The 11,479-nt window shown below is 49.1% G+C and overlaps 1 protein-coding gene across 1 annotated transcript; it reads right to left on the reverse strand.

Annotated features, from left to right (window-relative positions):
* Nucleotides 1-376: 376 nt before the first annotated feature.
* LOC102690242 (N-acyl-aromatic-L-amino acid amidohydrolase (carboxylate-forming) A-like) lies at nt 377-8,190 on the reverse strand. Its single transcript, XM_069191447.1, has 8 exons — nt 7,870-8,190; nt 6,270-6,334; nt 4,706-4,955; nt 4,039-4,234; nt 3,431-3,524; nt 2,846-2,953; nt 1,337-1,449; nt 377-610 (listed from the first exon to the last, which is right to left on the reverse strand). The coding sequence occupies exons 3-8, from the start codon at nt 4,939-4,941 to the stop codon at nt 410-412; spliced, it is 948 nt and encodes a 315-aa protein (XP_069047548.1). The 5' UTR covers nt 4,942-4,955; nt 6,270-6,334; nt 7,870-8,190; the 3' UTR covers nt 377-409.
* Nucleotides 8,191-11,479: the final 3,289 nt, after the last annotated feature.

Below are 11,479 nucleotides of genomic sequence, written 5' to 3' on the forward strand. Positions count from 1 at the left end.
AATTAGTGGAGTACCACAGGGGTCTGTACTAGGACTTCTAGTATAATTCTCTGAGTGATGCCATTAGTAGAGTATTGCAGCATTCTGTACTGGCACTACTGCTCATCTTAATTAAATATATGATGTAATTAGTGGAGTACCACAGGGGTCTGTACTAGGACTGCTTATATTATTAATTAAATGAATGATCTAGCTCTAAGTGACATCAAATAGTGACTGTGCTGAAGAACTCAGTTGTTGGTGGCTGCTGTTATATGTGATGAGGACTTTGACTCCACAGTACTGTGAGACAGCATCGCACGGTATTCTAAGAGCAGTATGAGAGCAAAGACCTGCATGACCACACAGAAAGCACACACCTGACACCAGGTTTGTGGTGGAGTGCTTTATTGCAGCTATAGGTGGCTTCTTATCCCTCGCTCTGAGCCATGATGGAAGGCACCTGCACAGTGTACCTCTCCGCCAGGGACAGGGCGATGCCCTTCTCGTAGTACGCCCCCTCGTTGATGAAGTAGGGGTACAGGGCTCTCTCCCCAGTATACGGCAGAGTCTCACCACTGAAGGACAGGAACAGGGCATCCCCCGGGCTCAGCAGGGAAAAGTCACGGTCCTGAGGGGGCAGAAGGGTCAAAGATCAGAGGACAAGGTCAGGCTTCTTTGGACACCTCGAGGAAACTGGTGTCCTCTCTCATGGGAGCCAGAAGCAGCAGAATGCGATTCTGTCAAATTTCAGAAGCATTTGCTCGACTTGTTCCAAACAAGGAACTGAGTGAAACAGGAGCCTGTCAGTGCGAAAGAGTGAGCTCTGAGAAAATAATAACCTGAACACCTGTCACTGTGGAGTCAGCTCTGTTATAGTGAACCTGACACCTGTCAGTGCAGGAACGAGCTCCTTTATGATAGTGCCCCCGACGGACCAGTCACAGAGCGGGGCCGAGCTCCGTCACAATAGTGCCCCCGACTGACCAGTCACAGAGCGAGGGCGAGCTCCGTCACAATAGTGCCCCCGACTGACCAGTCACAGTGCGGGAGTGAGCTCTGTTACAACAGTGCCCCTGACTGACCAGTCACAGAGCGGGAGTGAGCTCTGTCACAACAGTGCCCCTGACTGACCAGTCACAGAGCGGGAGTGAGCTCTGTCACAACAGTGCCCCCGACTGACCAGTCACAGTGCGGGAGTGAGCTCCGTCACAATAGTGCCCCCGACTGACCAGTCACAGTGCGGGAGTGAGCTCTGTCACAATAGTGCCCCCGACTGACCAGTCACAGAGCGAGGGCGAGCTCCGTCACAACAGTGCCCCTGACTGACCCGTCTCTGTGCAGAAATGAGGCTCACCTGTCTGTCGGGGTGCACGGCCGCAGCTATGTGCTGGGTCCTGGGATCTCGGGGATAATCGATGTTGCCCACACTCCTGTACATGTCCACCTCACAGCTGGGGAACACTGTGCCTGGGAGAGCAGGGGGGCTGTGTTAGGGCCCAGCAGGATGTACTTTCTTCTGTTTTAGTGTTTGAATGACTGAAGGAGAAAGAAGCATCTTCCCCACCACAAATGAATTTCAGATCAATTTTGCAATACACAAGGTCTCAAACTTGAATACAGTAATGTGCTTGATTGGCATGTGTACTCAATTCCGAAACAGCTGTAATGTATGTAACTAACATACATTAATCTCTCCATCTGTGTTCTCAAAGATGGTTTTCCTAACTCCCACATCGGAAAGACTACAGAGACTAATATTATCCTGCAGCTAGGATCACACCTTTCCCCTTCTCTCAATGAAGGACTCCTTTTCTTCTAAATTCTCTCTATTCATTGATGGTTTCATTTCACACCTCTCTACACCTCTCCTGACTTCACACCTCCTGATTGTCCACTCTGTCTGTTCCCTGCTCCTGCCCCTCTCTCCTCCTCTCTCCCAGCTTTTCTTCTCCCGCTACACTGCCCTGCTTCACTCCATATTCCCCGATTTAATTTTTCCCAGTTTCCAATTCTGACAGTATGTGTGCACAGTCTCTGATTATCTCGACCGGTTTACAAAAGAGTCCCTCATACCTGTAGGAATCAGATTGATTTTTGTCTTGAAATCCACATCAGGGGCTGAAAATGTTTCTGGTTGATGATCGGGTGGAGTCCCAATGTGGGGTGTAGAGTGCAGGAAGCCAACTCCCACCCTCAGACCCGAGTGTGCCTGGACACGGTGCTGGACCGAGGTGAGACCCAGGCACCAGCCACGCTGTCTGCCCACACAGCTTCCTCAGCCTGGGGTCACACGACTGAACTGACCTGAGAGCCACTGACCAGGACACCAGACCAGAGAGCCACTGACCAGGTCACCAGGGGCTTAGTGAACTGACCAGAGAGCCACTGTCAGTGACTCTCTGGTCAGGTCATTGGACCAGGTCATTGGAGAGTTAGTGAACTGGCCAGGGGCTCAGTGGTCAGTGAATAGGTGTGCAGGGGCCAGTGACGTGACCCCGAGTGCCACTCTCAGAGTGGTTAGTCAATGTCCTGATCCGGTCACTAAGAGCAAGGGGCCAGACCTCTCTCCCTGAGCTGTGGGCACATGTGGACGTTTCTCCTGATCCCGTCACTAACAAGGCGCAGGGCAGCCTGCCTCAGGTGTGTACTGCACACCCCAAAAGTGGTAGATCTGTATGGAGCTCCAGAAGGTGTCCCATTGAAAACTCAAGGAGACCAACTGGAGACACAGCAGGAAGACACGATTCCTGCCACTGCTAGACACTATACTGGTCAGCAGAGTCTTTTCTGAACAGTTAAGGATGCCTGGTTGTCAAGGGCACGTTTGCTTGGCACCTGAACAGTGTCACCTCCTTTCTCTCACCTGTGTTGAAGAGTTCAATGAAGTCTAGCAGGTGAGTGATCCCCTCTTTCATCTGAATGAAGATGTCAGCCCTGAGCACTCCTTGGGGTTGGGGCCCTACTTCTATCGCTGAAAGAGGGGAAGAGAGAGGGGTTAATACAGTCCAGACACACAGACTGGACACTCCAGTACATTAACACTGCACTGAGAGAGAGGGGTTAATACAGCACAGACACACTGACTGGACACTCCAGTGCATTAACACTGCACTGAGAGAGAGGGGTTAATACAGTCCAGACACACTGACTGGACACTCCAGTACATTAACACTGCACTGAGAGAGAGGGGTTAATACAGTCCAGACACACTGACTGGACACTCCAGTACATTAACACTGCATTGAGAGAGAGGGGTTAATACAGTACAGACACCCTGACTGGACACTCCAGTACATTAACACTGCACTGAGAGAGAGGGGTTAATACAGACACACTGACTGGACGCTACAGTACATTAACACTGCACTGAATAAATAGAAAGAAATGAATGCATTGAGAGGGAGACGTGGAAGAAAGAGATTGTAAGTCTGAGGTCCTCAGATTGTACCAAAGCCATGCTTCCCCACAGACTCCAGGGAGTAGGATTCAGAGGGAGGGAGGTTGAAGATTAGAAATCGGACTGGGACATGTGACATCTTCATCTGTGTGAGACAGAGAGAGAAAGGAGTGAAAATCTTGGATGTATGGTCTTACATTTTAGTATATCTGTACATTCCTATCTGGGATACTGGGTGGGACACCCTGCGGACAAACCGACCCTGCAGGACCAGGGCCGGACACCCTGCGGACACACTGACCCTGCTATACCAGGACTGGACACCCTGCAGACACACCAGCCTTAGGTCACATGTGTATTAACTGTCATGTTTTTTAACTTTAATCCCTGGGTTGCACAAGAGCAATGGAGGAGCAGTGCACAGTTCTGTTGAGCTGGAGCAGCAGGGAGACTCGACAGTCTCCCTGCAAATATACTGTGTGAAATACCAAAGACCGTAGAAAACAATATAAATAAAAACAGAGGACTTCATGCAATCATGATTTCACATCACAAAAAATATTATAAAGGCAATTAAAACAAATTCAGATGAGTAATTTAAACTGGAAAGGAGAAAAGGACCAGGGCTGCCAAGCCTATAGGCGATCTACTGCTCTTGCCTGCAGGTACTTGTAGAATTGCAGGGAGAGCCAGTCGCTGTCAGAGTAACCGATCAGGCAGACACCCATGTTGGCTGTGGTGTTGTGGAGATCACAAAGCAGATCCGCCGCCTGGGCGGTACCCTTAGGCCCCAGGTTCGAATTGAGCTCCTGGGCTCTCTTCACCTCATATGGGCTGTCCTCTGTCAGTGGGGCACTGCGGAGAGACAGAGAGGAGAGAACACTGTGTTGACACTGACCGATTCGCTGCAGAATATTAACTCAAAGGCTTTCAGATTTAGTAGCACTTTAACAGGCAGCTGCCTGGCCAGTGTTGATCCAGTGACACAGAACCAGAAATGCACTTTGCTCCAAACACCGTCTCACTTCCCCCGCCAGAACAGGGAGGCCCGACCCAGAGCAGTGCTGGACAAATCAGAACCACAAGAGAGAGCTGCCTGCTAGATATTCATGATCCCAGCCAGACAGAGGCAGGCCTGTCTACTTGTTACCAAGGAAGCTCTAGAAAGTCCTGTGCTCACTAGGATTGGCAAGTGCTATTGATGTGTTCTGATATTGATCACTGGATTTTGGCTGTGCAGACACTGGCAGACACTGGGAGAGGAGACACAGTGTGCTGTATGCGAGGGAGAGGAGACAGCAGCGCGAGTGCAGTAGGAGCTCTGACCTGAGGGTGGCGCTGGTGAAGCAGCGGTTGAGGTCTACGTCCACGTAGCGGGAACAGCGCTCCACAGCTTGGGGGTTCGCCAGGACAGTCCGGGCTGTGAAAGAGGGGCGCTGCAGGAGGGGGGCGCCATCCCGCACCAGATACACCCCACTAAGCTCGTTGCCGTGGGTACCCCCGGACACTACCACCGAGGAGAGCCGGGGAAGCTGGAGGGGGGGGGAGGAGTCAGTTTCCATGGCAACAGGGGACTCTGGGAGATGCAGAGAAGTAGAGAGATGAAGAGCCAAGACCGGACACAAACAAGGCCTTCTGGGTGTGAGTAGCTAATTGATCCATTTCCCACAACCTGCAAATGAAATTCCAAAGGACGTACAGTACCACCCCCAAATAATCCAGCTGCCGCAGAAATTGGAACAAATATTGTGACTCTAGATAGATAGATACTTCGTTAATCCCATGAGAGAAATAGCAGTGCAACAGCAGCCTGAGACAGTCAACACAGCACAGTGTAACAAAATGATACAATAATACACAATACAATACAGTAAGTACAGTCAGTGAGAAGTGCAGTAAAAAGGAAAAAAAATGGAGTATACAGAATTGTTCACAGTACAGAAGATACAAAACGAACCAGAAAGTACAGTACACAAAAAGATGTATTGCACATTATCAATATATTGCACAAAAATCAGTTAGAAGTATTACTTCTAATAGTCTCATAGAGTAATCTTAATAACATTGCACAGAGCTACGTCATATTTGACATGAATGACTGAATTCCAAAAACACAAAATATTCAAGTCATGAACAAGAGGAGGGTATTCTGCTCATTTGATAGTTAAGAGTTAATCTGGGGATCTCATCCAGCTGTTTCTTGAAAGAAGCCAGGGTATCGGCATCAACAACATGGTGGGGCTGCTTGTTCCACACCCCCACCACCTGTTGTGTAAAGAAGTGCCTCCTACTATCAGTTAGTTTTTTTTTTTAAGGTTTCTGAATCCTTTTATTAGATCTCCTCGAGACCACTCTGTTCAAGACAAAAGAGATTCAGTTCTTCCAGCCTGTCAGTGCACACACAAAGCCAGAGTCTGTGCTTCAAAGTGTTCAGTACATGTAGAAAAGGGTGGTGATCTTAACACACACTTTAACCAAGACATACATCAGGAGACGGAGTCTGCAGACCCAGAGGAAGACTGGGGAGTTCAGAGTGATTGCGTGTGAATTTAGCTAAAAGAGCTCGGCGATCCAGGAGGATCATGGACTCATGGGTACCCGTCAGCTGGCCTGGGGGAGTCTTGCTGGGGAAGGGGAAGTCTGGTCTACTCAGCAGTAAGCAGTTTGATACAGAAATTAGATGAGCTGCTGTCACACTGGCCTCTAGCACAGAACCGTACCAAAATCAAACTGAAAGGCAAAACAGTTCTAAACCCTGAACAAATGAATCTGGATCACATTTTTGTGCATGTTCTCTGTGCATGTTGCCCAAAGAAGAGAACAGAAGTCAAACACTAAATGAAGTGAAGAGGAGTCTCTCTCTCTCTGCCGTGGGCGCTGAGAGTCTTACCTTTCACACTGGCCGTGGGGAGATCTCTTCTCCCTCTGCTGCTCTCTCAGTCCTCCTGCACGTACCTGTGCGCAGAGCAGACAGGGTTGTGCCAACAAGCATAACTCACTAATCCAGGAGCCCCTGTGCCAGAATGCCCAGTGGACTTTGGCCTTGACTGTCTGGGGGCAATAGGGCATCGTCTGTCACGCCTGCAGACGTGCTGAGCAGGACAGTGGCTGTTAAATTCGAACACCTCACACTCTATTAGAATTGGGACGCTATTTAGAAGGGCTTGTTTTGCAAAAGGTCAGCGAGCTGGGCAATAGTTCACCTGCAGCACACAGAACAGAAGGAGATGAGGAGAGGGAGAGAATATGTGCAGCCCTGGCTCTGGCAGAGTGAGCTGGACTTGTGACTAGCCTCATTCGAGAAGCACAACACCCAAAAGACAAGTCTTGCATTTGAAACAAGCACCTGTTTCTTTAGTGGCCATCAACGTCCGGCTCAGCAAAACCAGCTGAAAGGACGACAAAGCCACTCTAGCAACAGCAAGGGTCTGAAGTGAGAGACACCACACAAGGGAGAACAACACCACACACTCGATCTGTCTGCTCGGAGCTCTGCAGGAGAACTAATCAACTGGCCCTGGGGGGCGGAGCACAGGCCCCTCCCCTTTATTCCACCCACAGGCCTCTTAAAGGCACATCGCTCCTTTGTAGCTCAAAGCAGGCAGGTGGAGTGGGGTTGTGGCCTCAAGTGTAGGTGGATATATTGTAGCTGTCTTAGAATACAGAAAACACAATCCTATTTTCACAGTACAGAGGACAGAGCACCGACACAGCTCCGGGCACACTGTGGGGTACAGAGCACTGACACAGCTCTGATGACTGTGGAGCCCCGAACACTGACACAGCTCCGGGCACACTGTGGGGTACAAAGCACTGACACAGCTCTGATGACTGTGGAGCACAGGGCACTGACACAGCTCTGATGACTGTGGAGCACAGGGCACTGACAGCATTGGGCACACTGTGGAGCACAGAGCACTGACACAACTCTGGGCACACTGTGGAGCACAAGGCACTGACATAGCTCTGATGACTGTGGAGCACAAGGCACTGACACGGCTCTGGGCACACTTTGGGGCACAGAGCACTGACAGCTTTAGGCACACTGTGGAGCCCCAAACACCGACACAGCTCCGGGCACACTGTGGGGTACAAAGCACTGACACAGCTCTGATGACTGTGGAGCACAGGGCACTGACACAGCTCTGGGCACACTGTGGAGCACAGAGCACTGACACAGCTCTGATGACTGTGGAGCACAAGGCACTGACACGGCTCTGGGCACACTGTAGGGCACAGAGCACTGACACAGCTCTGATCACTGTGGAGCACAGGGCACTGACACGGCTCTGGGCACACTGTGGGGCACAGAGCACTGACAGCTTTGGGCACACTGTGGAGCACAGGGCCTAGAAAGTGTTTCATACGCCTCAGAGCTGAACAGAGCAATGAGGAGAGAGCAGACATCATCTCAGTGTTCAGTGCGGAGCAGGAGCAGAGGACAGAGATCGGGGCGGGGGGGTGGGGGCTGAGTTTGGAACTGATCTTACCTTCCTCCTTGGCTCACAGCAGCGATATCAGTCCCGCCCTGTCTTCTCCTCTCCTCCCTCTCAGCCTCTCTCCTCTGTCTCTGTGGTGCTGTGGTGTGCAAAGAGTTTGTGTGCCACTCCCTTCAGCTTGCAGGGGGGGAGTCCTTCACTAGCAAGTCCTGAGTGCCACACCCTGTGTTACAAAACACCACAGTCACGAGGTCTCACTCACACACACCTGATCTCTCGCCAGCTGCGGGGGCAGCTGTATGTCAGGTCTCAGCACGCTGTCACTCTCCTCCTCAGGCAGAATGGCTGTGCGCATTGCTCTTTTACTCCTCCCCCTCCTTCCTCCTGCACTACTGTACTGCTCACTCAGCACTTCTCTCTACTGTCGGCTCTCTGTGTCTGGACTGTATTAACCTCTCTCTCTCTCTCTCAGCAGTGTTAATGTACTGGAGTGTCCAGTCAGTGTGTCTGTACTGTATTAACCCCTCTCTCTCAGTGCAGTGTTAATGTACTGGAGTGTCCAGTCAGTGTGTCTGGACTGTATTAACCCCTCTCTCTCAGTGCAGTGTTAATGTCCTGGAGTGTCCAGTCAGTGTGTCTGTACTGTATTAACCCCTCTCTCAGTGCAGTGTTAATGTACTGTAGTTGTGATGGTTAAAGCCTCTTCCTTCACTGCAGAAAGGTGGGACACACCTGCCTTGATTGACTGACTGGAATTTCACAGGCTGAAAAGGGTTCAGCTGATTGGCCGTGTGTTTAATTGGACATTCCAGTTCCAGGAGTAGCAGCTGTCAGTATATCAGCAGGCAGGTGCAGAGTGCAGGGAGCTGTCTCTCAGTTCTTGCAGCTCATGGTGAGAGGAAGGTAGGCTGTGTTTTAGGAACAAGGGGATGGCTACTACCAGAATTATGTCCTTGGTTGCTTCTCCTCTCCCCTGTGTAAGCATCACTGTGTAACTCTCCCTCCTGCTGTGCCTGGAGACTACTGCATAGGGTCCCAAATGTCCAACTCCTCGTGTGTGTGTGTATGTGTATCAAGAAAAGTGTTACAGGAGAGTTATGGATCAAAGTGTCAGATATGTACTGTTTAGTTACTCTGCTGAGGGGAGCTGGGTTTGATATTAATTTTATGTCTGCAAGGTTGTAAGGAGGGTTTTTGGGTGAGGATAGAAGGGAAGAAGGATGAGGGTTTGATCAGTTTGAATGGGAGAAACTGACTGATCTTTCTGCTTGTATGTTAAATGGATCAGTGATGGAGGAGGGTATTGCTACATGCTTGTCTTGGCTTTGTCTAATTAAGGTGATCTGGTGAGAGTCTTGGAGGAGGATGATGATGATGGCATTTTGACCTGTGCTTGGAGAATACCAGTTTCATTTTGTGAAGATGGAAGTTATGTATTTTTAAGTGCATTCCTGCATTGACTGTGGGCTGAGAATGGAGGTTTGGTGTTCTGTCAAGGACGCAAGTTTGTGGAAGCCTACACAAAAGGTATTTGGGGAAAATGTAGGGGAAATCAGACCTGTACGCAGAATGTAAGGAAATGTCACTTCCACCCAGAGTGTAATCATTTGCAAAATTGTTTAGGAGTAATAGTTACTTACAATGTGTTTAACTTACTTAATGTTCATTGTGCTCCTGTGTTTTATCGGCTGGCAGCCCTAGGTTCAGTTCTAGTCTTGAAGTTAGAGACCAGGAAGCCTTGGAAGGATTTGATGAGTGGCTTTAGTAAAGAAAGATGCCTCCACAGACCGTACAGAAACCAATGGTAGAGTGTGTCCTGTATTCCTGGATTACCTGGAATTCAACAGAGTGACAGACTGGTGTTTTATAATGGGGAAAAGTGGGTGCCAGTGAGTGAAGCCCCCCGTCTCGCCCAAGACCTACTGATTCGTGTGTTCCTCCCAGTGTAGGAAAGGGTGGGTCTGACTGGGTGTCCCACTGTGCAAGTGGGAATAAGACGGATTTCTTCCTGGTAAAGGAACACTAGCCATGGTGAGTGTGCCAGGGAAGGAGAGGAAAGAGGTGTATTTTGCACAGAAGAAAAAGCGAATTTGGGAGTTTGTAAGGAATACGTCTCTTCCAGCTCTCGCAGTGGAATAGGGGACCTAAGAGTTCTTCCATGTGAGAAGAGGGAAATGAAGGTCTTTGAAGGACTTCTTTTGGAACTGGGCAGGCTTCTCTGAAAGGTACTAGTGGTCCCTTCTTAAGAGCCCTGGTGGGCTTTGCAATCAACCAGTGACAGATGAGCAGAATGTGCACTTCTATTTGGGTGAAGTGCTGACTCTGGGTTTCATGTAGGGGTTGGTGTTTTTCACAGTAGTGTCCAGTCTAAGGCTGAAACTGTTGATTTAAATGTTTCTGCCTAATTTGGAGTCATTTGGGTGGCTCTCAAAACGTGGGTGACTTAGGCAGGGTTTTTGGGACGTGTTCTAGGGAGCCTGAGGTAGGGTTAGGGTTTCAACACCACTGAGACATTTTTCGACACATTTGCTGCTCTTTAGGATGCGTTTGAAATGCAGGAGAAGCATTTGTTTCCTCAAGAACAAAATCTGGCTCAATTTTCCAGTTTTGTGGCTAAGCCGCTCGCCTGCCAAAAAATCAAAAATCAAAAGTTTGAAAAGGCAATGTATACATGCTAAAATAGTGTCCGATCAGACACCATGTCTTTGTTAACCTCTCTTAATGCTGTGTTAATATACTGTAGTGTCTAGTCATTCTAGGCTCCTAAAAGACTATTTCTCATTGTCTGGATCGGATTAGTTTCATTGTGGTTCTAACCTGAATATGTCTGTACTTCAGGACTGTCTTCTCATTTATAGATCTGAGAATCATTTCTAACTATATGTGTGGCAATCCCACTGATGGTAAGACCAGCAGCGGATCTTAAGCTGTCAGCTGGAACAGCGATGTGGATGAGGGCGAGGGGGACTGAGCAGGACAGGCAGGGAGGATTCTGAAGCCTGACAGGGACTCGGGGAACCAGTGGTGCAGGCAGACAGGCTGTGGACCGACTGATACTGGATACAAGTGAAGTAAAACTTGTACTTCAGATCAAAAGATGAACACTGTCACTTGTCCTTGTCAACAAAAACAGACTAAAAATGGTTCTCTATCCAGAATGAAGTTGGTCGATCGCTTGACCCAAATCCAGCATTCGTTTGCAAATTCCTACATTTAAAAAAAAATGCACTGCACTTTTTGGAGTTCCCCAAGATGGCAACCTATTGCCCAAATCTCTTCCTCCCCCCCATCTATGCCTGAGCCACTGATGAGCCTGCAGAATGATATTTGGGTTTTTGAGACATTTCTCAGTTGCTCTCCCTCTGCTGTGGCAATAAGAGAGGCTCTGCCCTCTTCCTGAAGAGCAGATGTTATTGGCTATGGGAATTCTCTAATTCCTTGCTTATCAAAGTCGCCCAAATCACTGTCTTGTGCCACTAGGTTAGGTGACTTAGGAAGGTGGGTTACTGTACATTGCCTTCTGGGGAATGTGGTTCAGACCAGAACCTCCCGCACTCTTGAATCGCCTTAAAACAAAGTGTTTATTAATGATCCCATCATTGGATTGTGGTGTGAATATATTTGCAAGGCACTGTAACCTTGAACAGTTAAAATGCAACGA

This window comes from Lepisosteus oculatus, chromosome 6 (assembly GCF_040954835.1).
Source record: "Lepisosteus oculatus isolate fLepOcu1 chromosome 6, fLepOcu1.hap2, whole genome shotgun sequence".
In the NCBI taxonomy this organism is placed as follows: Eukaryota; Metazoa; Chordata; class Actinopteri; order Semionotiformes; family Lepisosteidae; genus Lepisosteus; species Lepisosteus oculatus.

Coding starts and splice junctions, on each gene's coding strand:
- LOC102690242 (XM_069191447.1), bottom strand. CDS start 4,941: ATGGAAACTGACTCCTCCCCCCCCCTCCAGCTTCCCCGGCTCTCCTCG. Junction 1,450..2,845: donor CATTGAACTCTTCAACACAG/GTGAGAGAAAGG, acceptor CTGCTCTCCCAG/GCACAGTGTTCCCCAGCTGT. Junction 611..1,336: donor CCGTGCACCCCGACAGACAG/GTGAGCCTCATT, acceptor CTGCCCCCTCAG/GACCGTGACTTTTCCCTGCT.